We start from the raw sequence: 27,510 nt of genomic DNA, 5'->3' as shown, positions 1-27,510 counted from the left end.
ACAAAACCTTTAACCTTAAAAAACCTACCTTCATATATGCATTTCTTATGCACTTGGCACATTCCACATCATAACAGTTACTGTGAGACTGATCGATGGAACACATAACTAACGAACTTTGTAATCAGAGTTAGATTGTCAACTGCAAGCCACAGAATGTGATCACAAAAATGGTGATAACGAGAACCATGAAATGATGAAGTATATCATAATTTTGTGTGTGCATTTACCACCTGTTATCTACTTTCTCATTTTTATAAATTAGAAACTTGACACTTCTCAAAACAAAGACTACTGTCACCAGCCTTTATATGAAACTTATGTGAATTAACATTAATAATAGTAATCCTAAATATTAACCAAAATTAATTAATGAAAATTTTACTAGATAAAATGCAATACTTTTTCTTAGGAGATAAAGGATGTTGTGACTTGGTTAAACATCAAGTGGGGGCCAGTTGTTTGCCTACAAATCTGATTTTCACAGACATCTATTTTCCTCAAAATGTTGTGTCTGTGCCTTGAGCTCTTGTAGTTGCCAGTGCCTCAATTTTCTCTGGTTCTTTCACTGCTACCTAGTGGTTGTTAACTCCTAGGGTGTGATGTTCCATCACTCCTTTCATAGTGTGCTACTTCATTATCTAATAATTGCATCTTTAATCAATATATGCCCATGCAGTCAAGTGATAGAGAAGAAAAAAATAATATCAGAATCTTGTAATATTTTACAACATTCATTCGTAGCTCACTCCCATTACATTAGAAATACACAGGAGGAAGAAAAACAAAGAAAATGTATTATGTTAGGTCAAGTTATGTTAGAACAAAGTGTGCCTACACAGCATGCTGCTTCTCATGTCCACAATATCACCTTCCCTCACTGGCAGTAAAACGATTTCCATGCTACATGTCAGCTGGAACGATGAAAGAATGTATTACCAAACTTATGCATCGCTTGTAGCTCTGGTCCTTTTATTGCCACATAACACAGCACTGAAAAAGGGTGTTCAAAAGTAAGTAATTTTCAACTGTGAATCAGCTATAGCTTCTTCAAACAACCTCCACAGTAGCTTAATACCTCTTGGTCATGCCCTTTACTGCTGCACAGTACATAGGTATGTTGTAATGATTGTTACGTGTTGCGAGTACGGAACAGGCTTTCAAAACTGGTCTCACACTCTGTATGTCTACGGACATGCCAACAACATGAAGTGGAGTTTGCCCGTCTTTATTAACTTGCTCGGGGTACGCCCCGACCTTGAGCAGCAGCTTCACGCTTTCAGCATTGCCCACAGATGCTGCATAGTGCAGTGGCGTGTTACCACGATTATCCACTTTTACCACCCTTGCACCAAATTCTGAAAGTCGCTTCACACACTCGGTGTCACCAGACATACTGGCGAAATGTAGTGGGGTCTGGCCATCTTCATTCACTTCCTCAAAGTATGCACCGGCCTTGAGCAGCAGCCCCACACTTTCAGCGTTGCCCACAGATGCTGCATAGTGCAGTGGCGTGTTACCACGATTATCCACTTTTACCACCCTTGCACCAAATTCTAAAAGTCGCTTCACACACTCCGTGTCACCGGACATACTGGCGAAGTGTAGTGGGGTCTGGCCATCTTCATTCACTTCCTCAAAGTATGCCCCAGTCTTGAGCAGCAGCCCCACACTTTCAGCGTTGCCCACAGATGCTGCATAGTGCAGTGGTGTGTTACCACGATTATCCACTTTTACCACCCTTGCACCAAATTCTAAAAGTCGCTTCACACACTCCGTGTCACCAGACATACTGGCGAAGTGTAGTGGGGTCTGGCCATCTTCATTCACTTCCTCAAAGTATGCACCGGCCTTGAGCAGCAGCCCCACACTTTCAGCGTTGCCCACAGATGCTGCATAGTGCAGTGGCGTGTTACCACGATTATCCACTTTTACCACCCTTGCACCAAATTCTAAAAGTCGCTTCACACACTCGGTGTCACCAGACATACTGGCGAAATGTAGTGGGGTCTGGCCATCTTCATTCACTTCCTCAAAGTATGCCTCGGCCTTGAGCAGCAGCCCCACACTTTCAGCGTTGCCCACAGATGCTGCATAGTGCAGTGGCGTGTTACCACGATTATGCACTTTTACCACCCTTGCACCAAATTCTAAAAGTCGCTTCACACACTCCGTGTCACCAGACATGCTGGCGAAGTGTAGTGGGGTCTGGCCATCTTCATTCACTTCCTCAAAGTATGCCCCAGCCTTGAGCAGCAGCCCCACACTTTCAGCGTTGCCCACAGATGCTGCATAGTGCAGTGGCGTGTTACCACGATTATCCACTTTTACCACCCTTGCACCAAATTCTAAAAGTCGCTTCACACACTCCGTGTCACCGGACATACTGGCGAAGTGTAGTGGGGTCTGGCCATCTTCATTCACTTCCTCAAAGTATGCACCGGTCTTGAGCAGCAGCCCCACACTTTCAGCGTTGCCCACAGATGCTGCATAGTGCAGTGGCGTGTTACCACGATTATCCACTTTTACCACCCTTGCACCAAATTCTAAAAGTCGCTTCACACACTCCGTGTCACCGGACATACTGGCGAAGTGTAGTGGGGTCTGGCCATCTTCATTCACTTCCTCAAAGTATGCACCGGCCTTGAGCAGCAGCCCCACACTTTCAGCGTTGCCCACAGATGCTGCATAGTGTAGTGGCGTGTTACCACGATTATCCACTTTTACCACCCTTGCACCAAATTCTAAAAGTCGCTTCACACACTCCGTGTCACCGGACATACTGGCGAAATGTAGTGGGGTCTGGCCATCTTCATTCACTTCCTCAAAGTATGCCCCAGCCTTGAGCAGCAGCCCCACACTTTCAGCGTTGCCCACAGATGCTGCATAGTGCAGTGGCGTGTTACCACGATTATCCACTTTTACCACCCTTGCACCAAATTCTAAAAGTCGCTTCACACACTCCGTGTCACCGGACATACTGGCGAAGTGTAGTGGGGTCTGGCCATCTTCATTCACTTCCTCAAAGTATGCCCCAGCCTTGAGCAGCAGCCCCACACTTTCAGCGTTGCCCACAGATGCTGCATAGTGCAGTGGCGTGTTACCACGATTATCCACTTTTACCACCCTTGCACCAAATTCTAAAAGTAGTTTCACACACTCCGTGTCACTGGACAGGCTGGCAAAATGTATAGGTGTGTGATTATGTTTGTTCCTTTTGTGCACATCAGCTAATGCTTCCACCAGTAGCCTGACATATGCTGAACTGTCTTTTTCTGGTGCCCAACTTAGGGGTGTGAAACCAGAACCATCCTTCTCCTCTATATCTACGCCAACTTTCGGGAGATACCTCGAACTCTCTGGGTTGCTGCTCAGTACGGTGCATAGCACGGCACTGACACTGTTAGTGATCCTCGCTGTTCCATCTGTTTTCGCTTGCAACAGGTGCCTCACACGCAAAGCGTTACCTCTTTTTGCTGTCTCAAGCAGAAGTGTGTTAAAGATGCCTCTCACCGGGATACTGTGAGCAGCTGCACGTAGGAGGCGCTTCAATCTTCCATCATTGCCAGTATAGTGCAGTACTGTGAGAGAATACCGATTTGTCAACCAAAGGTTTTTGACTTCATAGGCCAGCAACTTGACAAGTTCTGCGCTACCGCTGTTGGTTGCTAAGTACAATGATGGGCAACAGTCTGAGTGTCTGCCCTCGTCCAGCTGACTAGTTCCACTGGATTCTCGATGCATTTCCATATTTTATCCAACACTTGTTGACGTTCTCTCCATCCAGTACTTTAAGCATAAGCGGCTTCGCAACCTGTAAACAGTAATGATGTTGTAGAGTGAACAATGGTACTGATTAAATTTATAATTTTTATGTATTTTTTGCCACAAAAGCTTTACCAATGGCCATCTAACAGAAAGTTAACTTCGTCAGACATTTAAGTTATTTTATATGCATGGCGCTATGAACGTCACTAATTTCATCAACATTTTATTTTCTAAGAAACACCTTTTACCTGTTTTGAAAAAAATCGTTTTCAGTGTTATGCTGTTTCACAGTGAGACACTAAAACCGACGTTTAGACCGTTTTTGGAACGGTTCTCTTCCTGGTGACTGAACTGCTGGATGTATAAAGACGTCTGAGATACAGAGTGTCAGAAACTATGGAACATGTAAACGACTCCGTTTTGGTCACTTATCTTACTTCAGAGGTTTCAGCGGTCGCGAATGCAAGCTGCAGCTTCACGGACAAATTAACCCATTACTGGCCAAAACTCTATCGGATCATTTTTTGCAAACTTTTATACATATATACGTTACATTGAGTGATTAATTGAATAAAAAGTGGTTTCGAAAATTTTCAGTTTATTAGAACAAAAACTACAGATCGTCCCATTTTTGGGACATTGGCCAAATGCGCTATCTAAATTAACAACCTTATTCTCTATGCATAATACAGGGTGATTCAAAAAGAATACCACAACTTTAGGAATTTAAAACTCTGCAACGACAAAAGGCAGAGCTAAGCACTATCTGTCGGCGAATTAAGGGAGGTATAAAGTTTCATTTAGTTTTACATTTGTTCGCTTGAGGCGCTGTTGACTAGGCGTCAGCGTCAGTTGATGCTAAGATGGTGACCGCTCAACAGAAAGCTTTTTGTGTTATTGAGTACGGCAGAAGTGAATCGACGACAGTTGTTCAGCGTGCATTTCGAACGAAGTATGGTGTTAAACCTCTTGATAGGTGGTGTATTAAACGTTGGTATGAACAGTTTACAGAGAATGGGTGTTTGTGCAAAGGGAAAAGTTCTCGACGACCGAGAACGAGTGATGAAAATGTAGCACGCATCCAGCAAGCATTTGTTCGCAGCCCAGGAAAATCGACTCGCAGAGCTAGCAGAGAGCTGCAAATTCCACAATCAACTATATGGAGAGTCCTACGAAAAAGGTTAGTTCTAAAACCTTATCGTCTGAAATTGGTTCAAGCACTGTCTGCAGCTGATAAGATTAATAAGATTAAAAGAATCGATTTCTGTGATTTTATCCTTGCTCAAATGGAAACAGATGAATCTTTCGTTTCAAAGATTGTGTTTAGTGATGAAGCAACTTTCCACATTAATGGGAAAGTCAACCGTCACTATGTCTGTATATGGGGCACTGAGAATCCGTGGGAAACAACTCGGTATGAACGTGACTCGCCTAAGGTTAACCTTTTTTGTGCCATTTCAGCCAATAAAGTTTTTGGTCCTTTTTCTTCGAAGGTGCTGCTGTAACTGGACTACAGTATCTGGAGATGTTAGAGAATTGGCTGTTCCCTCAGCTCGAACAAGAAGCACAACAATTCATATTTCAGCAGGATGGAGCGCCACCACATTGGCACTTATCTGTCCGTAACTACCTGAACGTCAACTACCCATGGCGATGGATCGGCCGCCAGGCAGCCCGTGACAGAGCACTTCACCACTGGCCTCCAAGAAGCCCTGATCTTACCCCTGCGATTTTTTCTTATGGGGGTATGTTAAGGATATGGTGTTTCGGCCACCTCTCCCAGCCACCATTGATGATTTGAAACGAGAAATAACAGCAGCTATCCAAACTGTTACAACTGATATGCTACAGAGAGTGTGGAACGAGTTGGGAGTATTGGGTTGATATTGCTCGAGTGTCTGGAGGGGGCCATATCGAACATCTCTGAACTTGTTTTTGAGTGGAAAAAAAAACCTTTTTAAATACTCTTTGTAATGATGTATAACAGAAGGTTATATTATGTTTCTTTCATTAAATACACATTTTTAAAGCTGTGGTATTCTTTTTGAATCACCCTGTATTGTAAGAAACAACACAAACAATAAATAAAAAATGTTTTAATATTATTGAATGTCTATTCAGTATGAAATGAAGCAAAACACCTATCACAAGTTTTTGTTGCTTTTTTTTCTTGCAGTAAGCACATCTCTGTTTTCTCTCTTCTGTGTTTTACTTGACACAGTGAATTGATTTCCTGGATCTAGTCGTACATCTGTGCCCACCCGTCCTCCCATCAATTTGCTTCCTTGTGGTCCTCTGCGTTTTCATAGGTAAAACATCACTATTCTCTGTCGGACATCCAAAAGTGAGAGGTTCTATCTAAAGTACCAGCTTCATCTTGTACAACAGACTCATTGTTCAATACATTTTTGTCAATGTCTTCTTCATCTGTTATTACATCTGCATCAGGTGGAATAATCGCCAATTCTACATCATCATCTTTGTCACTCTCTTGATGATTCGCTAGTTCTGCTAGAATTTCTTGAAGTGTAAGTCCAAGCGGCATGTTTTTATTCTGTTGGAATCTTAAAATTCGAATAGAACAGGAAAAAAGCAAATATAAAGAACGTAAAAAGCAATTCTTCTATGTATAATACGTGTATACAAGAATAGGGCACATCAACAATAAATGATAGTGTAACATGCCATTGTCCCATTATCGAGACACATAAAATATATCGATATTACACTTACTTGAGAAAATCTGAAGTATACTTAATCTAACATGGAAATCCATATGTTCATAACAAACACGCCCAGACAACTAAATCATAGCTCACTGTCGTCCAGGAACTACCAGCAGACATGCAGTGCTGCCAAGTGCGAGAACAAAAAATCGACAAGTTTATAATTTTCCTGACGTGAAAAAAATTATTTTACATTTACAGGCATTATAGCAGTTAGTTGAACCTACAGGTGCCACAATAAATATTAAAAGTTCCATTGCTTACGTAGAGATAAGTAAAATATACACGTCCCAAAAAAGGGACAATGCCAGTAATGGATTAAGTCAATATACCAGAGCGGCCACAATGTCCGAGACCCATTGTTAGCTGCAACAGGCAGAAGACGTGCTTTGTTGGTGATGACATTTTCTAGACAAACTAACGCTACAGTGTTCTTCTTCGATACGCCACTCTAGAATTTGGCACAGAAATAGCTAAGTTTTGTCCCTGCAATTCGCACCTTTAGTTGTATATTGAATCTGCCTTCAGGATTTTCTTTCGTGGGAAACCATGAAGGCAAAACTCGTGCGCCAATTTGTATTTCTACATTAGCATATTTTACTGTTCACGTCGATTGTGCATAATCTTTCACCGATTGTATTAAAAACAGTTTGTACTGAGCTACGTTGTGAAATTTCGAACTTTCGCGAGTGCAGCAATGAAGTCCTACTACTATTATCGTTAAGTATAGGCGTAAACTTATTTGTACTCTTAAAATTTTTGGAAACAGTAGACCTAATCTAGTGCAAAACACTAGTTTTCTAATTTCCTTGTATAGTTATTTGAGAAACTGAAAATTTTCAGACGTTTGCAAAACTGTATTTTCTTAAGTTACCGTTAGGGCTGGTTCGGATAACGTCTTTCGTAGCAAATCAGCGTTTGTGAATCATAGTTACTACCAAAGAATAGATCACCCCAGATTTCATTGTATATTAATGCAAATAAACAGGCATTTTTGAGAATTTTTGGGAGTTACCATTGTCCTGTGCATAATCTAATTTGTAGGCAATCGACGTTTATGATTTAGTTATTGTAGCAAATATTCTAACATATGTTACATCTAGTTTTTCCTTTAAGAGGAGATATGTTATATACATTTATCGTAAATTACTCTATTTTCGAGTTTGTTAATAAATATAATTAACTTCAAATGTCTTAGTAAAACAGTAATTTTTATCACAGGTTTTTCTGTTGCCTTTATACAAATTCGCTTTGTCTATTTCCTTCAATATTAGTAATCTTTTTAGATCAGCAGATTTGAAAGATAATCAGCAGGCTTAGTTTAATGTTTTATCACCTATATCTACATCTACATCCACACTCCGCAAGCCACCTGACGGTGTGTGTAGCGGAGGGTACCCTGAGTACCTCTATCGGTTCTCCCTTCTATTCCAGTCTCGTATTGTACGTGGAAAGAAGGATTGTCGGTATGCTTCTGTGTGGGCTCTAATCTCTCTGATTTTATCCTCATGGTCTCTTCGCGAGATATACGTAGGAGGGAGCAATATACTGTGACTCCTCGGTGAAGGTATGTTCTCGAAACTTCGACAAAAGCCTGTACCGAGCTACTGAGCGTCTCTCCTGCAGAGTCTTCCACTGGAGTTTATCATCTCCGTAACGCTTTCGCGATTACTAAATGATCCTGTAATGAAGCGCGCAGCTCTCCGTTGGATCTTCTCTATCTTTTCTATCAACCCTATCTGGTACAGATCCCACACTGCTGAGCAGTGTTCAAGCAGTGGGCGAACAAGCCTACTGTAACCCACTTCCTTTGTTTTCGGATTGCATTTCCTTAGGATTCTTCCAATGAATCTCAGTCTGGAATCTGCTTTACCAACGATCAACTTTATATGATCATTCCATTTTAAATCACTGCTAATGCCTACTCCCAGATAATTTATATAATTGCTTCCAGTTGCTGACCTGCTATTTTGTAGCTAAATGATAAGGGAACTATCTTTCTGTGTATTCGCAGCACGTTACACTTGTCTACATTGAGATTCAATTGTCATTCCCTGCGCCATGCGTCAATTCGCTGCAGATCCTCCTGCATTTCAGTACAATTTTCCATTGTTACAACCTTTCGATACACCACAGCATCATCTGCAAAAAGCCTCAGTGAACTTCCGATGTCATCCACAAGGTCATTTATGTATATTGTGAATAGCAACGGTCCTACGACACTCCCCTGCGGCACACCTGAAATCACTCTTACTTCGGAAGACTTCTCTCCATTGTAAACGACATGCTGCGTTCTGTAATAAAATGGCACAAATGGCTCTTAGCACTATGGGACTTAACATCTGTGGTCATTAGTCCCCTAGAACTTAGAACTACTTAAACCTGATTAATCTAAGGACATCAAGCACATCCATGCCCGAGGCAGGATTCGAACCTGCGACCATAGCGGTCGCACGGTTCCAGACTGTAGCGCCTAGAGCCGCTGGGCCACCGCGGCCGGACTTCCTTTAATACACAGCACTAGCCGAAATCCAGCCTGTGGATCCTGTCTCCTCTCCAGAAAGTATGAGATCTGTCAATACTCACCCACTTGACTGTTAGTAGCGTTTCAGTGGCAGATCTATGCATACTGTTGTGTTAACGGGTACCAGGGAGGACTCAGGATGTTATACCGATCCCACTAACTAACAACTTCGGATGCAGTCTGTTGTATCGGCTGCCGCACAGTAGCCGTCAACTCGGCGCGACGTGCTACAACACGCCCGCACACAGCGATTACCGCTGGCGCCGCACACGATGTCAACAACTGGCGCCAGTGAACGCGTAGTCGCGGGGCTGGCGGCAGCGTACACACCACTGTCGATACGGATAACCCTGGCGTCGCTGCCCTTGCCACCAGAGCGAGCTGTAAGGGCGTCATCTACCAAAACTGATTGGCCGGACCTGCGGATATAAGCGAGCTCCCGGAGCCCGTTTAACCAATTCAATCTTCGCCGATCACTGTGTTACTACCTGGCTGCTGGATTCACGACGACCGAACCGCACTGTGGCCTCCCTGGATGGAAACTTGCGACGCTTCGATATCGACTGGTTGGCAGTGGTTTGAGATTGTATTCTCTACTAGTGACTGGTTGGCAGTGGTTTGGGATTGTATTCTGTACTAGTGACTGATTTCTCCTTGGCGCTACAGCCAGCGAAGTGTTGTGTAGTCGAACTTTTTGAGTGACAGAAGGTCAAATACATTTGGTTATCACGGAATATTTGTTGTGTTATAGTGCAGACATAAGTGTTTCACTAAAACTGAGCCAGTGGAACTCACTTCGCCTGTTTTGGGGAAACCTGTTCTGTCCGGTGTGTAGAGCAGGCAAAAGCAAAAGGTTAGGCATTCTCACTTCCCACGCCCGGGTTCCCGGATTCGATTCCCGGCGGGGTCAGGGATTTTCTCTGCCTCGTGGTGACTGGGTGTTGTGTGCTGTCCTTAGCTTAGTTAGGTTTAAGTAGTTCTAAGTTCTAGGGGACTGATGACCATAGATGTTAAGTCCCATAGCGCTCACAGCCATTTGAACCAAATGGTTAGGAGACTATTGATCGTCAGCAGATCAAACTTATGGTGGATGATGGTGTCTTTAGGGAAATAGCAGCAAGAGACAGGAAAGGACACCATGTGCGCTCAGCGTGAATGACAGGGGCCTCATTCATCATGTTGAAGAGACTATTCCAGCAGCCATTGGAGGGAACAGGCTCCAACCAACTCCAGATTGTGGCGCATGTTGGAACAAATAATGCCTTATGTCTGGGCTCGGGTCATACTTTATCATTCTAGCAATTGGCAGAGAAGACCAGTCTAGACTTTCAACGAAGCTCACAGTCTGCATAATTGCCCCCAGTACTAATCGTGGTTGTTTGGTTCTGAGTTGAGAGGAAGGACTGAACCAGACATTTCGAAAGTTCTGTGACAAGCTATGTTGCGACTTTCTGGACTTTCCCCATAGGGTTGAGAACTGTGGAGTCCCCCTTAAGGGGTTAGGTGTGTACTACACATCAGAGGCTGCTATCCAGGTAGCTAACTATGTTTGGGATGCGCACATAGGTCTTTCATTAGTACGCTCTCCATCTGGTCCAGATAACAACACCTACTGGAGACCTACAATTATAAATGTAAGGTCCGAAAGAATGCCCCCTAGCTGCCAAAACATTCGTAACGAAGTGCCAGAGTTTGAAGTGCTCATGGCAAGAAGTGATAATAATAGATACGGAAAGCTGGTTGAAATCTGAAATTGACTGCAGTGAAAGTTTTGGGGAAAATGTAAGTTTGTATTGGAATGATGAGCTTATGGGAAATGGAGGTGCTGCATTTGCCACAGTAGACAAATTCACCAAGATAGAAATTGAAGCATGTGAAATTGAATGGCCAAGACAAAGACTCAGGGGAGGGCATAAAACGGTAACTGAATCCTTCTAACGCCCACCAGACTCATCTCTTAGTGAAACTGAAAACTTAAGAAAACCCTTAGTTCGCTTGTATGTGAGTTCTCCAGACATACTGTAATCATCAGTAGACACTTTAATCATCCAACGATCAATTGGAAAAATTACAGTTTTGCCTTCTCTGAAAACTGCCTCGAGCGTATAGTTCGGAGGGACCAATGACCGTAGCAGTCTGGTCCCTTTAACCCCCACAGACCAACCAACCAACCAACCATATAGTTCGGAAACCCACCCATGAGGGATATATATTGGGTCTAATGGCAACAAATAGACCAGACCTCATTGAAGATATCCACAGCGAAACTGGTATCAATGATCAAGACACGGTTGTGGCAAAAACTGTCACCAAAGTACGAAAAACAAATGAAACAAGCATAAAAATATATATGGCCAGTAAATTATATAAAAATTTAATATCGTCGAATCTCAATGAGGAACCTGAAACTTTCATCACGGAGAAGGAGCATGTGGAGGAACTATGGCTCAAGTTTAAAATAATAGTTGAGCATGCACTGGATAGATATGCAGACAGTAGAACACTCGCTGTAAAGAAACTTCTAAAGAAACAGAGACTAGGGCATAATAGGAGTAAAACAAAACGTAGGACTATAGATAGAGGGATGCTGAATGAAACACGTCTGGCTGTCAAGAGAGCAATGCGCGAATCTTCAGTGACTATCGCAGCAGAATATTGTCAAATGATCTTTCACAAACCTCGAAGAAATTCTGATCGCATGTACAGTTGTTAGTGGCAAAAATGTCAGCGTCGAGTCCTTGGCGAAAGAGACAGGAACAGAAACTGAGGGTGCCAAAGCAACAACTGAAATGCTTAACTCTGTTTTCAGATACTCCTTTGCAAAGAAAAACCCGGAAGAATTGCCCCACTTTAATTCTCGTACTACTGAAATGATGAATGAAATACGTATTAGTGTCACAGGTGTTGAGGAACATCTGAAATCGTTAAAATTGAACAAAGCTGTATGAAACAATGAAGTCCCTATCAAATTCTATATTGAATTTGCAGCTGAGTTAGTGCCCCTTCTAACTACACTCCTGGAAAATGAAATAAGAACACCGTGAATTCATTGTCCCAGGAAGGGGAAACTTTATTGACACATTCCTGTGGTCAGATACATCACATGATCACACTGACAGAACCACAGGCACATAGACACAGGCAACAGAGCATGCACAATGTCGGCACTAGTACAGTGTGTATCCACCTTTCGCAGTAATGCAGGCTGCTATTCTCCCAAGGAGACGATCGTAGAGATGCTGGATGTAGTCCTGTGGAACGGCTTGCCATGCCATTTCCACCTGGCGCCTCAGTTGGACCAGCGTTCGTGCTGGACGTGCAGACCGCGTGAGACGACGCTTCATCCAGTCCCAAACATGCTCAATGGGGGACAGATCCGGAGATCTTGCTGGCCAGGGTAATTGACTTACACCTTCTAGAGCACGTTGGGTGGCACGGGATACATGCGGACGTGCATTGTCCTGTTGGAACAGCAAGTTCCCTTGCCGGTCTAGGAATGGTAGAACGATGGGTTCGATGACGGTTTGGATGTACCGTGCACTATTCAGTGTCCCCTCGACGATCACCAGAGGTGTACGCCCAGTGTAGGAGATCGCTCCCCACACCATGATGCCGGGTGTTGGCCCTGTGTGCCTCGGTCATATGCAGTCCTGATTGTGGTGCTCACCTGCACGGCGCCAAACACGCATACGACCATCATTGGCACCAAGGCAGAAGCGACTCTCATCGCTGAAGACGACACGTCTCCATTCGTCCCTCCATTCACGCCTGTCGCGACACCACTGGAGGCGGGCTGCACGATGTTAGGGTGTGAGCGGAAGACGGCCTAACGGTGTGCGGGACCGTAGCCCAGCTTGATGGAGACGGTTGCGAATGGTCCTCGCCGATACCCCAGGAGCAACAGTGTCCCTAATTTGCTGGGAAGTGGCGGTGCGGTCCCCTACGGCACTGTGTAGGATCCTACGGTCTTGGCGTGCATCCGTGCGTCGCTGCGGTCCGGTCCCAGGTGGACGGGCACGTGCATCTTCCGCCGACCACTGGCGACAACATCGATATACTGTGGAGACCTCACGCCCCACGTGTTGAGCAATTCGGCGGTACGTCCACCCGGCCTCCCGCATGCCCACTATACGCCCACGCTCAAAGTCCGTCAACTGCACATACGGTTCACGTCCACGCTGTCGTGGCATGCTACCAGTGTTAAAGACAGCGATGGAGCTCCGTATGCCACGGCAAACTGGCTGACACTGACGGCGGCGGTGCGCAAATGCTGCGCAGCTAGCGCCATTCGACGGCCAACACCGCGGTTCCTGGTGTGTCCGCTGTGCCGTGCGTGTGATCATTGCTTGTACAGCCCTCTCGCAGTGTCCGGAGCAAGTATGGTGGGTCTGACACACCGGTGTCAATGTGTTCTTTCTTCCATTTCCAGGAGTGTATAATCCATCATAATTCCCTCGAACAAAATACCATGCCCAGTAATTGCAAAAAGGACAGGTCACACCTGTTTACAAGAAGGGCAACTGAAGTGATCCACTAAACTATCGTCCAATATCCTTGACATCGATTTGTTTTAGACTCTTAGAACATACTTTGATCTCAAACACAATGAGGTGTCTCGTACAGAATGACCTACTCCGAAAATATCGATCACGTGAAAGCCAACTTCCACTTTTTCACATGACATACTGAAAGCTTTGGAGCAGGAGCCAGGTAGATGACTTATTTCTTGGTTTCCTAAACGCATTTGACTCAGTACCTCATCTATGCTTGTCAAAAGTTCATCACATGGGGTATCATGTAAGACGTGTTTACATAGATAATGGTCAGCCGTCGCGCATCAGTACTTACAAGAAATAGAAGAACAAACCACATAACAGTGTATTCATAAGGCACTGACAACATACACAAATGAAGCCTTGCGCCCAACTGAACGTACACAGGGACCAGTACTGGAAAGCAAAACAGAGGACGCTGGCAACTATTACAGTACATAAATGACCATCGCAAAATGTAACTAGCAAAGATCACAAACTGAAAATCAACAAATTATATACTATACAATTTGAAAACCACGGAGGAACCACGCAGACATAGTACACACTTCACAAAACCTTTTGCATCACCCCGGTTCCCACAACTCCTGAAGATAGACGTTCACTGTAGATATTTTATCACAGACCCAGTCCCTCTGACTGTTCAGAGATGTCACTAAATCCACCCAAAGATGTAAACAACCATACATGGGCAGCGCCTATTAGACGGAGGAGGTCCGACAGCCGATCAGTTCCGGTCATTCCACCAGGAAGGAGGTACACGGCTCGTGTTGTCTGTAGTTCAACCTGCCTAGACGGGCAACACCGCGGTTCGATCGCGTCCGCATTGTTGTTACTTTGTGCCAGGAATGGCTCTCAACAAGGGAAGTGTCCAGACGTCTCGGACTGAACCAAAGCTATGTTGTTCGGACATGGAGGAGATACAGAGAGACAGGAACTGTCGATGACATGCCTCGCTCAGGCCACCCAAGGGCTACTACTACAGTGGATGACCGCTACCTACAGATTATGGCTCGGAGGAACCCTGACAGCAACGCCACCATGTTGAATAATGCTTTTCGTGCAGCCACAGGTGTAGTGTTACGACTCAAACTGTGGGCAATAGGCTGCATGATGTGCAACTTCAATACCGACGTCCATGGCGAGGTCCATCTTCGCCACCAGGACATCATGCAGAGCGCTACAGATGGGCCTAAAACATGCCGAATGGACCGCTCAGAATTGGCATCACGTTCTCTTCACTGATGAGTGTCGCATACGCCTTCAATTAGACAACGGTCGGAGACGTGTTTGGAGGCAACTCAGTTGGGCTGAACACCTTAGACATACTGTCCAGTGAGTGCAGCAAGTTGGAGGCTCCCTGATGGTTTGGGGTGGCATTATGTGAGACGGACATACACCGCTGGTGGTCACGGAATGCGCCGTAACGGCTGTATGATACATGAATGCCATCCTCCGACCGATAGTGCAACCATATCAGCAACATATTGCCGAGGCATTCGTCTTCATAGACGACAATTCGACCCCCTCCCCCCCCCCCAATCGTGCACATCTTGTGGATGACTTTCTTCAGGATAATGACATCGCTCGACTAGAATGGCCAACATGTTCTCCAGACATTAACCCTATCGATCATGCCTGGGATAGATTGAAAACGGCTGTTTATGCACTACGTGACCCACCAACCACTCTGAGTGATGTACGCCGAATCGCCGTTGAGGAGTGGGATGATCTGCACCAACAATGCCTTGATGAGCTTGTGGATAGTATGCCACGACGAATACAGGCATGCATCAACGCAAGAGGACGTACTACTGGGTACCAGTGTGTAGAGCAGTCTGGACCTCCACCTCTGAAGGTCTCGCTGAATGGTGGTACAATATGCAATGTGTGGTTTTCATGAGAAATACAAAGGGCGGAAACGATGTTTATATTGATCTCTATTCCGATTTTCTGTACGGGTTCCGGAACTCTCGGAACCTAGGTAATGCAAAACTTTTTTTATTGTGTATTTTAAGGAAATTACGTACTGCACAGAGTAATAGTCAATAATATTACAAAATACATTGATTTCATGTGGAATGTTAGCTGCTACAGTTACTAAACATAGAGCAAGTACCAAAAGATGTGAATTAAACAACATCCAAGATATGAAATAAAGAAATAACGTGATATATTTACGGTTGAAGAAGAAGTACATCTTTTTGTTCTACTGATTTTTGTTTATTTTAAGTTAGTTTTAGGCTTATTGAGCTATCTTCAAATAATAAATAAATAAATAAATAAATGTGAATAATGTTCATAAAAGACTAGTGAAACCAAAAATGCTTCGCAGCTGCTGAATATCTCTGGGAATTGTCAGTCTCCTCCTTCCCCTGTCTTTCTGCACCTCTTCTCTTTCTCCTCCTCTCTGCCCATCTCCTCCTCCTCTCCCCTAACACTGCCCATACCCCTCCCCAATCTTTCTCCATCTCCTCTTCCCCCCCTCTCTCTCTCTCTCTCTCTCTCTCTCTCTCTCTCTCTCTCTCTCTCTCTCTCTCTCTCTCTCTCTCTCTCTGACCTTAAGCCTTCTTCATTATTACTGCAAATGAAACCTAGGCTAGAAAATGAAGTCACTAAAAATGAAAGGGTAAATGGACAGGAATCGTTAATGTAAGGGATTCAGAAGAGATATCTCCAGCTGCTGGGTCAGTGAGTCTTTTTTTAGTCTTCAGTTTTCTGACTGGTTTGATACAACCTGACATGAGTTCCTCTCCTGTGCCAACCTCTTCCTCTCGGAGTAGCATTTGCAACCTTCGTCCTCAATTATTTGCTGGTTGTATTCCAGTCTCTGTCTTCCTCTACAGTTTTTGCCCTCTACAGCTCCCTCTAGTACCATGAAAGTTATTCCCTGATGTGTTAACAGATGTCCTACCATCCTGTCCTACCATCCTATCCTATCTCCTTATCAGTGTTTTCCATATATTTCTTTCCGATTCTGTGCAGAACCTTCTCATTTCTTACCTTATCAGTCCACCTAATTTTCAACATTCATCTGTAGTACCACATCTCCAACACTTTGATTCTCTTCTGTCCCAGTTTTCCCACGGTCCATGTTTCACTACCATATATTGCTATGCTCCAAAAGTACATTCTCATAAATTTCTACCTTCAATTAAGGCCTATGTTTGATACTAGTAGACTCTTCTTGGCGAGGAACACCTTTTTGACATTGCTAGTCTGCTTTTTATGCCCTCCTTGTTCTGTAAGTATTGAGTTATTTTGCTGCCCTGGCAGATAATTCCTTAACTTCATCTACTTCGAGATCACCATTCCTTATGTCAAATTTCTCGCTGTTCTCTTTTCTGCTATTTCTCATTACTTTCCATTTTCTTCGATTTACTCTTAATCCATGTTCTGTACTCATATTGTTCATTCCATTCACTAAACCCCGAAATTCACCTTGACTTTCACTCAGGATATCAGATTCAACATCAAATCTTAGCACTGATATCTAATTACCTTGTATTTTAACCCCACTCTTTAACCTTTCTTTTATTTTCGTCAATGCTTCTTCGATGTATAGATTGAACAGTTAGGGCAAAATACTACATCTGACTGTTCAGTCTTGGTTCTTGTACATATTGCCCTGTAGCTTAACTCAATTTTTCTCAGAACTTCGAACATCTTACACAATTTGACATTGTCGAACGCTTTTTCCAGGTCGGCAAATTCTATGAACATGTCTCGATTTTTCTTTAGCCTTCCTACTATTGTCAACTGCAAGGTCGGAACTGCCTCTAGTGCCCTTACCTGTCCTAAAGCCTAACTGATCATCATCTAACACCCTCTTTTTTCCATTCTTCTGTATATTATTCTTGTCAGCAACTTGGATGCATGAACTGCTGGCGTTGATTGTGTAGTAAATCTCGCACTTGTCAGCTCTGGCCCAGTCTCATACATTCTATACACCAACGTGAATAGTCGTTTTGTTGCCATTTCCCCTAATGTTTTTAAAAATTCTGCCTTATTTGATCTTACGTCCTTCAAAGTCCCGTTAAATTCTGTTTCTACTACTGGAGCCCCTACCTCTTTCCTGCCGACTCCTGTTTCTTGTTCCACCACGTCATCAGGCAAGTCCTGCCCCTATTTCCACCTGTCCGCTCTCTCTCCTCTGCACTTAAAAGTTTAACTCCCATACACACTCAATGTTATCACTCTTGTTTTTAATTTCACAGAAGGTTTTTCTGTATGCTGAGTCAGTCTTTCCAACAATCATTTCCTTTCCGATTTCTTTACATTTCTCGTGATGCCATTTAGCCTTATCTTCCCTGCACTTCCTATTTATTTCATTCCTAAGTGAACTGTATTTTTCTATTCCTGAATCTCTCTGAAAATTTTTGTACTTCCTTCTTTCACCAATCAACTGAAGCATTCCTTCTGTTAACTACGGTTTCTTTGCAGTTACCTTCTTTGAACCAATGTTTTTCTTTCCAACTTCTGTGACTGTAGTTTTTAGATCTTCCCATTGTTTATCAACTGAATTGCCTAATGAAGTATTAATTATCACAGTATCTATAGTCTTAGAGAATTTCAGGCATATCTCATCATTCTTTAATACTTCCGTATTCCACTTCCTTCTGCACTGGTTCTTCCTGTCTAGTCTCTTAAACTTCAGCATACTCTTCATTATTACTAAATTGTGATCAGAATCTATATCTGCCCCTCTGTACGCCTTACAATCCAGTACGTGATTTCTGAATCTCTCCCTGACCAAAACGAAATCTAACAGAAATCTACCCATATCTCACAGCCATTTCGAAGTGTGCTTCCTCCTCTTGTGTTTCTTGCACAGAGTATTCGCTGTTACTATCTGAAATTTATTGCAGAACTTTCTCCTATCCCATTCCTATTGTTGTTGTTGTTGTCTTCAGTCCTGAGACTGGTTTGATGCAGCTCTCCATGCTACTCTATCCTGTGCAAGCTGCTTCATCTCCCAGTACCTACTGCAACCTACATCCTTCTGAATCTGCTTAGTGTACTCATCTCTCGGTCTCCCTCTACGATTTTTACCCTCCACACTGCCCTCCAATGCTAAATTTGTGATCCCTTGATGCCTCAAAACATGTCCTACCAACCGATCCCTTCTTCTAGTCAAGTTGTGCCACAAACTTCTCTTCTCCCCAATCCTATTCAATACCTCCTCATTAGTTACGTGATCTATCCACCTTATCTTCAGTATTCTTCTGTAGCACCACATTTCGAAAGCTTCTATTCTCTTCTTGTCCAAACTAGTTATCGTCCATGTTTCACTTCCATACATGGCTACACTCCAAACAAATACTTTCAGAAACGACTTCCTGATACATAAATCTATATTCGATGTTAACAAATTTCTCTTCTTCAGAAGCGCTTTCCTTCCCATTGCCAGTCTACATTTTATATCCTCTCTACTTCGACCATCATCAGTTATTTTACTTCCTAAATAGCAAAACTCCTTTACTACTTTAAGTGTCTCATTTCCTAATCTAATTCCCTCAGCATCACCCGATTTAATTTGACTACATTCCATTATCGTCGTTTTGCTTTTGTTGATGTTCATCTTATATCCTCCTTTCAAGACACTGTCCATTCCGTTCAACTGCTCTTCCAAGTCCTTTGCCGTCTCTGACAGAATTACAATGTCATCGGCGAACCTCAAAGTTTTTACTTCGTCTCCATGAATTTTAATACCTACTCCAAATTTTTCTTTTGTTTCCTTTACTGCTTGCTCAATATACAGATTGAATAACATCGGGGAGAGGCTACAACCCTGTCTCACTCCTTTCCCAACCACTGCTTCCCTTTCATGCCCCTCGACTCTTATTACTGCCATCTGGTTTCTGTACAAATTATAAATAGCCTTTCGCTCCCTGTATTTTACCCCTGCCACCTTTAGAATTTGAAAAGGAGTATTCCAGTCAACAATGTCAAAAGCTTTCTCTAAGTCTACAAATGCTAGAAACGTAGGTTTGCCTTTTCTTAATCTTTCTTCTAAGATAAGTCGTAAGGTCAGTATTGCCTCACGTGTTCCAACATTTCGACGGAATCCAAACTGATCCTCCCCGAGGTCTGCATCTACCAGTTTTTCCATTCGTCTGTAAAGAATTCGCGTTAGTATTTTGCAGCCGTGGCTTATTAAACTGATAGTTCGGTAATTTTCACATCTGTCAGCACCTGCTTTCTTTGGGATTGGAATTATTATATTCTTCTTGAAGTCTGAGGGTGTTTCGCCTGTCTCATACATCTTGCTCACCAGCTGGTAGAGTTTTGTCATGACTGGCTCTCCCAAGGCCGTCAGTAGTTCTAATGGAATGTTGTCTACTCCGGGGGCCTTGTTTCGTCTCAGGTCTTTCAGTGCTCTGTCAAACTCTTCACGCAGTATCGTATCTCCCATTTCGTCTTCATCTACATCCTCTTCTATTTCCATAATATTGTCCTCAAGTACATCGCCCTTGTATAAGCCTTCTATATACTCCTTCCACCTTTCTGCCTTCCCTTCTTTGCTTAGAACTGGGCTGCCATCTAAGCTCTTGATATTCATACACGTGGTTCTCTTCTCTCCAAAGGTCTCTTTAATTTTCCTGTAGGCAGTATCTATCTTACCCCTAGTGAGATAAGCTTCTACATCCTTACATTTGTCCTCTAGCCATCCCTGTTTAGCCATTTTTCACTTCCTGTCGATCTCATTTTTGAGACGTTTGTATTCCTTTTTGCCTGCTTCATTTACTGCATTTTTATATTTTCTCCTTTCATCAATTAAATTCAATATTTCTTCTGTTACCCAAGGATTTCTAGCAGCCCTCGTCTTTGTACCTACTTTATCCTCTGCTGCCTTCACTACTACATCCCTCAGAGCTACCCATTCTTCTTCTACTGTATTTCTTTCCCCTATTCCTGTCAATTGTTCCCTTATGCTCTCTCTGAAACTCTGTACAACCTCTGGTTCTTTCAGTTTATCCAGGTCCCATCTCCTTAATTTCTCACATTTTTTCTCACATTCCTATTACCGAGCCCATATTCTCTCAACATTTTCTTTTACTTCGTCCTTACAACCACATTCGAATCCCCCATTTCTATTCGATTTTCATCTCCCTTTACATACTGAATTCCCCATTCAGTATTCTCACATAATTTCTCAATCTCTTCATCCTCTGCTTGCGACATCAGCAAATATACCTGAACCATCGTTGTCGATGTTGATTTTCTATCGATACTGTTAAGAACAACCATACCACTGAACTGTTCACTCACTCTCTGCTCTATTTTCCAATTCATAACGCATCCTTCTTCCGTTGTACCATTTTCTGCTCTCTCTATACTCATCTGACTAGAAATCCCTGTCTCCTTCCCATTTGATTTCACTGGCCCTCGCTATATCTAGACTGAGTATCAGCGTTTCCCTTATCAGATTTTCTAGTTTTCCTCACACGTTCACACTTCTCACATTCCATGCTCTGACTCATAGAAAATTATCCTTTTGTTGGTTATTCAGTCTTTTTCTCAGGACCACCTCCCCCTTGATAATTCCCTCTCAGAAATTCGGATGGGGGACTAGTCTGGAATCTCTTCCCAATGGAGAGACCATCCCGACACTTTTTCAGTTACAGGTCGTATGTCCTAGAGAAACACATTCATGTGTCTTTAATACTGTGGTTTCAATTGTCTGTGAGGATAGTAGCTTCAAGCAAGTGTTTCTTTTAGTTTTTATCGGTGAAGGATAGTATTGCAAAGTTTCAGATGATTCAAACTGCATAATAGTATTCTAATCGTAAGTCGATAAGTCCTAAAAACAACATTCCCCTTTCGTCTTAAAACTGACTGTGACGAAGAAAACAAAACACCACAGTTTTTTGTACACAAATTTTGTTTAAAATTGTTTGTACATAAGGAAGACGAATATATGTGAAGAAATAATTTATTGTATTGTTTAAATGTCCTGATATCTAAGTACAAAATTTTTGCAAAAAAGAAAACAAAATCGTACATTTTCACAGCACAGCATTTTCTTTCTCCCAGATGGTTTTAAAAGAAAATCTGTACATTGTTGTTAAAAAATATTTATTCTGCGTCCGTCCAAATGTTAACAGGATATCTACAACAGTCTGAAGAAAAAAGTTTAAAACTTCTCGAAATTTTTGCTAACAACGTTTCCCCTTTATACATTGAATACATACATTGATGCCACAAAAGTTGTGTGTTTGCTCCTAATATCGTATCGGATCTCCTTTTGCCGGCATAGTGGAGCAACTCGACATGCCATAGACTCAACAACTCGTCGGAACCCATTGCAGATACATTGAGCCCTGCTGCCTCTATTGCCATCCATAACTGCGAAACTGTTGTCTGTGCATAATTTGGTGCACAAGCTGACCTCTCGCTTGTGTCCCATAAATGGTCGATGGGATTCAGGTCAGGTGATCAGGGTGTCCAAATAATTCGCTCAAACTGTCCAGAATGTTCTCCAAACCAATCTCGAACAGTTGTAATCCAGCAACATGGCGCGTTGCCCTCTACAAAAATTCCATCATTGTTTGGGAACATGTACGTCCATGAATGGCTGCAAATTGTTTACAAATTGTCGAACATAGCCATTTCCTATCAATGACAGGTTGAATTTGAGCAGAGGACCCGGTCTATTCAATGTAAACACAGCCCACACCATTGTGGAACCACCACCAGCTTGCACAGTGGCTCCATGGCTTCCTGGGGTCTGCGCCACACTCCAACCCTTCTATCAGCTCTTACTAACGGAAATCGGGACTCATCTGACCAGGCCACGTTTTCCAGTCATCCTAGGGTCCAACCAATATGGTCACGAGCCCAGGAGATGCACTTCTGACAATGCTGTGCTGTTAGCAAAGGCACTTGTGTTAGTCGTCTGCTGCCATAGCCCATTAACACCAAATTTCGCTGTACTACACTGTCCAAACGGATACATTCGACGCACATCCCACTTTGATTTCTGCTGTTATTTCAGGCAGTGTTATTTGTTTGTTAGTACTGCTCTCGGTCGTTAAGTGAAGGTCGTCGGCCACTGCATTATCTGTGGTGAGAGGTAATGCCTGAATTTCGTATTCTCTACCCACTCTTGACACTGTGGATATCTGAGTATTGTATTCCGTAACGATTTCCGAAATGGAATTTCCCATGAGTCTAGCTCCAACAACCGTTCTGCATTCAAAGTCTGCTAACGGCCGTTGCGCAACCATCATCACGTCGTAAACCGTTTGACGTGAATCAACTGAGTACAAACGATAGCTCCACCAGTGCACTGCCCTTTATTCTTTTGTGTCCTCTGTTTATGTGCATATCGTTATCCTGTGACTCTTGTCACCTCATTGTATGTATGTGTTACTGTATTTCAAAAATGTACACCCAATGGTTGTGCGAATGTTTCTTAGAGCATCGTGTAGAAATCTGAATTTCGCTAACGTTTTCTCTTGAGCCATTAGAGAAATCTTTATTTATATTATGTACTTAAAAACATATAGACTAAGTCAGTCCAAAATTAGATTAACACATAAAAATGAGAAAGAAAACGGAAAGAACTTTTCTAGATTCACTAACAACATTTTCTTTTATGTAACCTGAGCTTCTCCTGGCGTAAACTATGTTCAAAGTACTTACGGGCATTCAGCCAGGTTGAATTTTCGACAACTGCCGATATTTCGGCGGATGCACACTCCGCCATTTTCAAGGCTTAACTGCCTTGAAAATGGCGGAGTGTGCATCCGCCGAAATATCGGCAGTTGTCGAAAATTCAACCTGGCTGAATGCCCGTAAGTACTTTGAACATTTTCTTTTATGTATTACAGATATATTTATGAACCACATATATATTCAAAACATGTAGCCTATGACTGTCCAAATATTTGTGTCAGAATTTGAAGTAAATCAGTCAAGAACTTTCTGAACTTTTTGCTAAGAACATTTCCTCTCTGTGTACTAATATATATATATACATACACGTAATCTATCTCCATCTGAACATGTATTAGAGTATCATGTAAACATCTGAATTAATTTGGTCAAGAAATTTTCCAGATTTTTGGAACATTTCCTCTTCTATATATATATATATATATATATATATATATATATATATATATATATATATATATATATATATATATATATATATATATAGCTTATGTCTGTCCAAATATTTGTTGCAGCATGGTGTGAAATGTGAACTATGTAAGTCAATAAATTTTTTTACATTTTGCCATCCTGCTTCTTATATATACACTTCTAGAATAACATATTAAAATATGTCATACAGACATAGGTCCGCAAATCTTTAGCTATGGGGTTACAGCTAATAAAAGATTTTGCCTGAAATTTAGCAGCTTCGGTAATATGAAGCCGTCGCAAAACTGTAAGAGGTTAAAGTAAAGCATGATTTCCATTTCTTTTATTATTGGTGTGGTGTGGTGCACCTTATAAAACATGCACCAGACGTGTATCTGCATTATGAATGCAATAGACGAAATTAAGAACAACCCTGTGAAACTGAAACAACAAAATCTGTTCATACAAGTGCAGCTACATGCACTGAACTCAGTGAAGACATTTTTGAACATTTAATGGGAATGTATTGTGAAGTTGTATGTACACTGTACAACTTCCTTAACACTAAGCTTTGTTTTTACTGGTTTAACATGAATTCAAGTGTGCTATGGTATTCATAAAAGATTATCTGACACATTCATACAGTTTCAGTTAACGTTATTACCATCATTTTTCCAAAATTAAATTATCTACAACTTCTGCTGAAAACTTTGTGCAATTGTCTGGAATTTAAAAAAACAGATTGGGACAAGTAGTTAATAAATTAAAGTTCTGAAAAACTACTGCACATAAACATCTGGGACGAGTTTTATAACATTCACCAGATCAATAACAACAAAATAAATGGAAATCATGTTTTACTTTAACCTCTTACAGTTTTTGCAATGGCTTCATAATAGTGAAGTCGATAAATTTCAGGCAAAATCTTTTATCAGCTGTAGCTCCGTAACTAAACATTTGTGGACCTATGTATACCTGAACTTTTTTCTTTAGTTTTATTTGTAGACGAACATATTAAAATATTTGCATATCTCCATGAATCACCCTGTGTATATGAATGTTTATTAGAACACTGTGCAAAAAATTTAGGTAAATTAAGAACTTTGAGACTTTTGGCAAAAACTTTACACAAAGACTTGTCTTTATATAATAGTATAGATAGTATACCATATATATTAAAAATATGTAGCCTATGTCTGTTAGAACATTTATTAGAGCATCATATAAGAATCTGAAGTAAATTACATCTGAGATTCAAGTCACAACGAACTAACTGAAAAAGAATAGATAATAGTAATGTTAGAAAACATGTAGTTATCTCTTTATAAGAGATGCTGTAAGTGGTGTCCATGGGCATCCATGGCCACATCACAAGCAATTCGACTAGAGGCTATTTACCAGTACCTGAGGCATACTGCTGTTATGTAGAACACTTTGTATTCAAAAAAAGTGTAGCCTATGTCTGTCCAAACGTTTACTAGGTACTGTGTAAAAAAATTTGAAGTAAAGAACTACTTGATGTTTCCAGTAGCAACATTAAACAACTTACTTTTACATAGTCATATAGATATAGTCTCTATAGATAATATATATTTAAAAATGGGCAGTCTATGTCTGTCAGAATGTTTATTAGAGCATCATTTAAAAATCTCATGTCAATTGGTCAAGAACTTTCGGAGAATTTTGCTAACATTTCTTCTTTACGCTGTATATGCATATTCATGTACCATATGTATTTGAAAAAAGTAGCATTTTTCTGTCTGTATACACATATTAGAGTATCATATAGCGAATTGAAGCAATTTACTCACGAACTTTTCGACGTCACACTTATACATACTTTATAGACACATAAATGCAACACACAAGGTGTCCATAAAGTCCGTTTACAACTTCAAAATTTTATTACAACGGCAGTTGTTGAAATATTTTAAGAAAATTTATTTTATTGTAGTCACTGTTTACTATAGTTTTCATATATATTAAAATTTTGTGTTTCAGATAACCTGTTGATGGAAGGAACTGAACCTCTATAAAATGGCAACTCCTCAAGAGAATGTACAATGCGTGTGTTGGTTTATTGAGACAAAATGTTCAGACTCAACGAAACTTCAGAACGAAGTATGGAAAAGATCCACCACCACGTTCTTCAATCCGTGCATTCCAAAAAAAAATTATGGAGACAGCGACAGTGTTGGATAAAGAGAGGAGCGGGCGACCGAGAACATCCGAGGAAAGCATCGATCGCGTTTTAAACGTCTTCACTCGTTCGCCTACGAAGTCCATCCGCACTGCTGCCAGGCAGTTGCAACTACCACGTTCAACTGTGCATAAGGTCCTCCACAAGAACTTACGGTTGTACGCTTACAAAGTTCAACTGTTACAGACGCTTGAGCCAAATGACGAGCCAAAACGGACCGAGTTTGTACTCAACATTCTGGAACGCGTTTCGGAGGATGAAGCATTCCTCAAGCGAGTTTGTTTCGCATGTTACTAGGGAGTTTCACTGGGATAGTCCAAAAGTGAATGTGTGGTGTGGAATCATGTGCAACCGAATAACTGGTCCATTTTTTCAACGAGTCAACAATTGCTGCAGGTGTTTACCCCTACCTTCTGGCCGAATATGTATCACCACAATTGATTGACTTACAACCATCGATCATTTTCCAGCAATATGGTGCACCACCGCATTCGGGACCTCATGTTCGTCGGTTCCTCAATGAAACATTTCCAGGCAGATGGATTGTGAGGGATGGGCCAATTCCTTGGCCCCCGCGTTCGCCAGATATCACTCCCTCGGCCTTTTTTTATGGTCTATGTAAAATATATCGTGTATCAAACACAGGTACGGGACATTGCTGACTTGAAGCAAAGGATTCGTAATGTCATTGTCACCACTGATGACGCTATGCTACAGCGAACATGGCAAGAAATCGAGTAGCTTCGTGCAACTAAATGCGCCCATATAGAGGTCTATTAGGCACTGTCAAAAAAAAACTCTTCTTAACACTGATTACAATAGAAGAAATGTTGTTAAAGTATTTCAACAACTGCCGCTGTAATAAAATTTTGAAGTTGTAAAGGAACTGTGTGAACACCCTGTATATTTAATATTGTAGCCTACGTCCATCAGAACGTTTATTTGATAATCGTGTAAAAATCTGAAGTAAATCAGTCAAAAATTTCCCATAGCCTATGTCGATCTAAACGTCATTAGATTATCACGTAAAAATTTGAAATACATCAGACAAAACTTTTCGACATTTTTAGTAACAATGTTTAACTATAATTTGTCTTTATGTAGAACTGCAGATTACAATTCGAGTGTAGAATGTGACATAGATACAGACAAATTACGTTATTGATACCTGCTGTATGCTTAGTATTTGTAGTAGCTAACATTCTACATGAAATCTGTATATTGTGTGTTTATTTTATTCTGTGCATTGTGTAAAATTTTTAAAATATGTCTGCTCGGTTCCTCTGCAGTACTCAGACCGAATAGTACATAATCTATGTTCATTGTATGATCTCCTGCTGATTACATTTTTCAACAGTAATTTTTGCACTATATTAGTTGCGGGCGCCATCTGGTGATGGCAATTTTCCTTAACACTGCTGTTCTCTACGTCCAGTTAGGCATGAGGCTTCGTATATGTATGGGCTGTTTTCGATATCTTATGCGTCCGCTGTTGTGTGGCTGCTCCTTGTTTTTCTACTAAGTATTGAAAAAATGGTTCAAATGGCTCTGAGCACGATGGGACTTAACATCTATGGTCATCAGTCCCCTAGAACTTAGAACTACTTAAACCTAAGTAACCTAAGGACATCACACAATACCCAGTCA

General features: G+C 41.8%; 1 protein-coding gene across 2 annotated transcripts in view; it reads right to left on the bottom strand.

The window, feature by feature from the left end:
* Window positions 1-702: 702 nt before the first annotated feature.
* The window catches only part of LOC126291940 (serine/threonine-protein phosphatase 6 regulatory ankyrin repeat subunit B-like), a 64,085-nt gene continuing 37,277 nt past the window's right edge, over window positions 703-27,510 (bottom strand). The window contains exons 1-2 of one of the 2 annotated variants that reach the window (XM_049985663.1): window positions 5,910-6,332; window positions 703-3,814 (exon numbers count right to left, since the gene is read on the bottom strand). In XM_049985663.1, coding sequence (XP_049841620.1) covers window positions 1,072-3,750 — 2,679 coding nt within the window. In that variant the 5' untranslated portion in view covers window positions 3,751-3,814; window positions 5,910-6,332 and the 3' untranslated portion in view covers window positions 703-1,071. Of the gene's footprint in view, window positions 3,815-5,909; window positions 6,333-27,510 lie in introns of those variants that run through there. The other variant, XM_049985662.1, reaches the window with a different exon arrangement.

This window comes from Schistocerca gregaria, chromosome 9, assembly GCF_023897955.1.
Source record: "Schistocerca gregaria isolate iqSchGreg1 chromosome 9, iqSchGreg1.2, whole genome shotgun sequence".
NCBI classification, from domain to species: Eukaryota; Metazoa; Arthropoda; class Insecta; order Orthoptera; family Acrididae; genus Schistocerca; species Schistocerca gregaria.
This window is presented reverse-complemented; position numbering and strand designations above follow the sequence as displayed.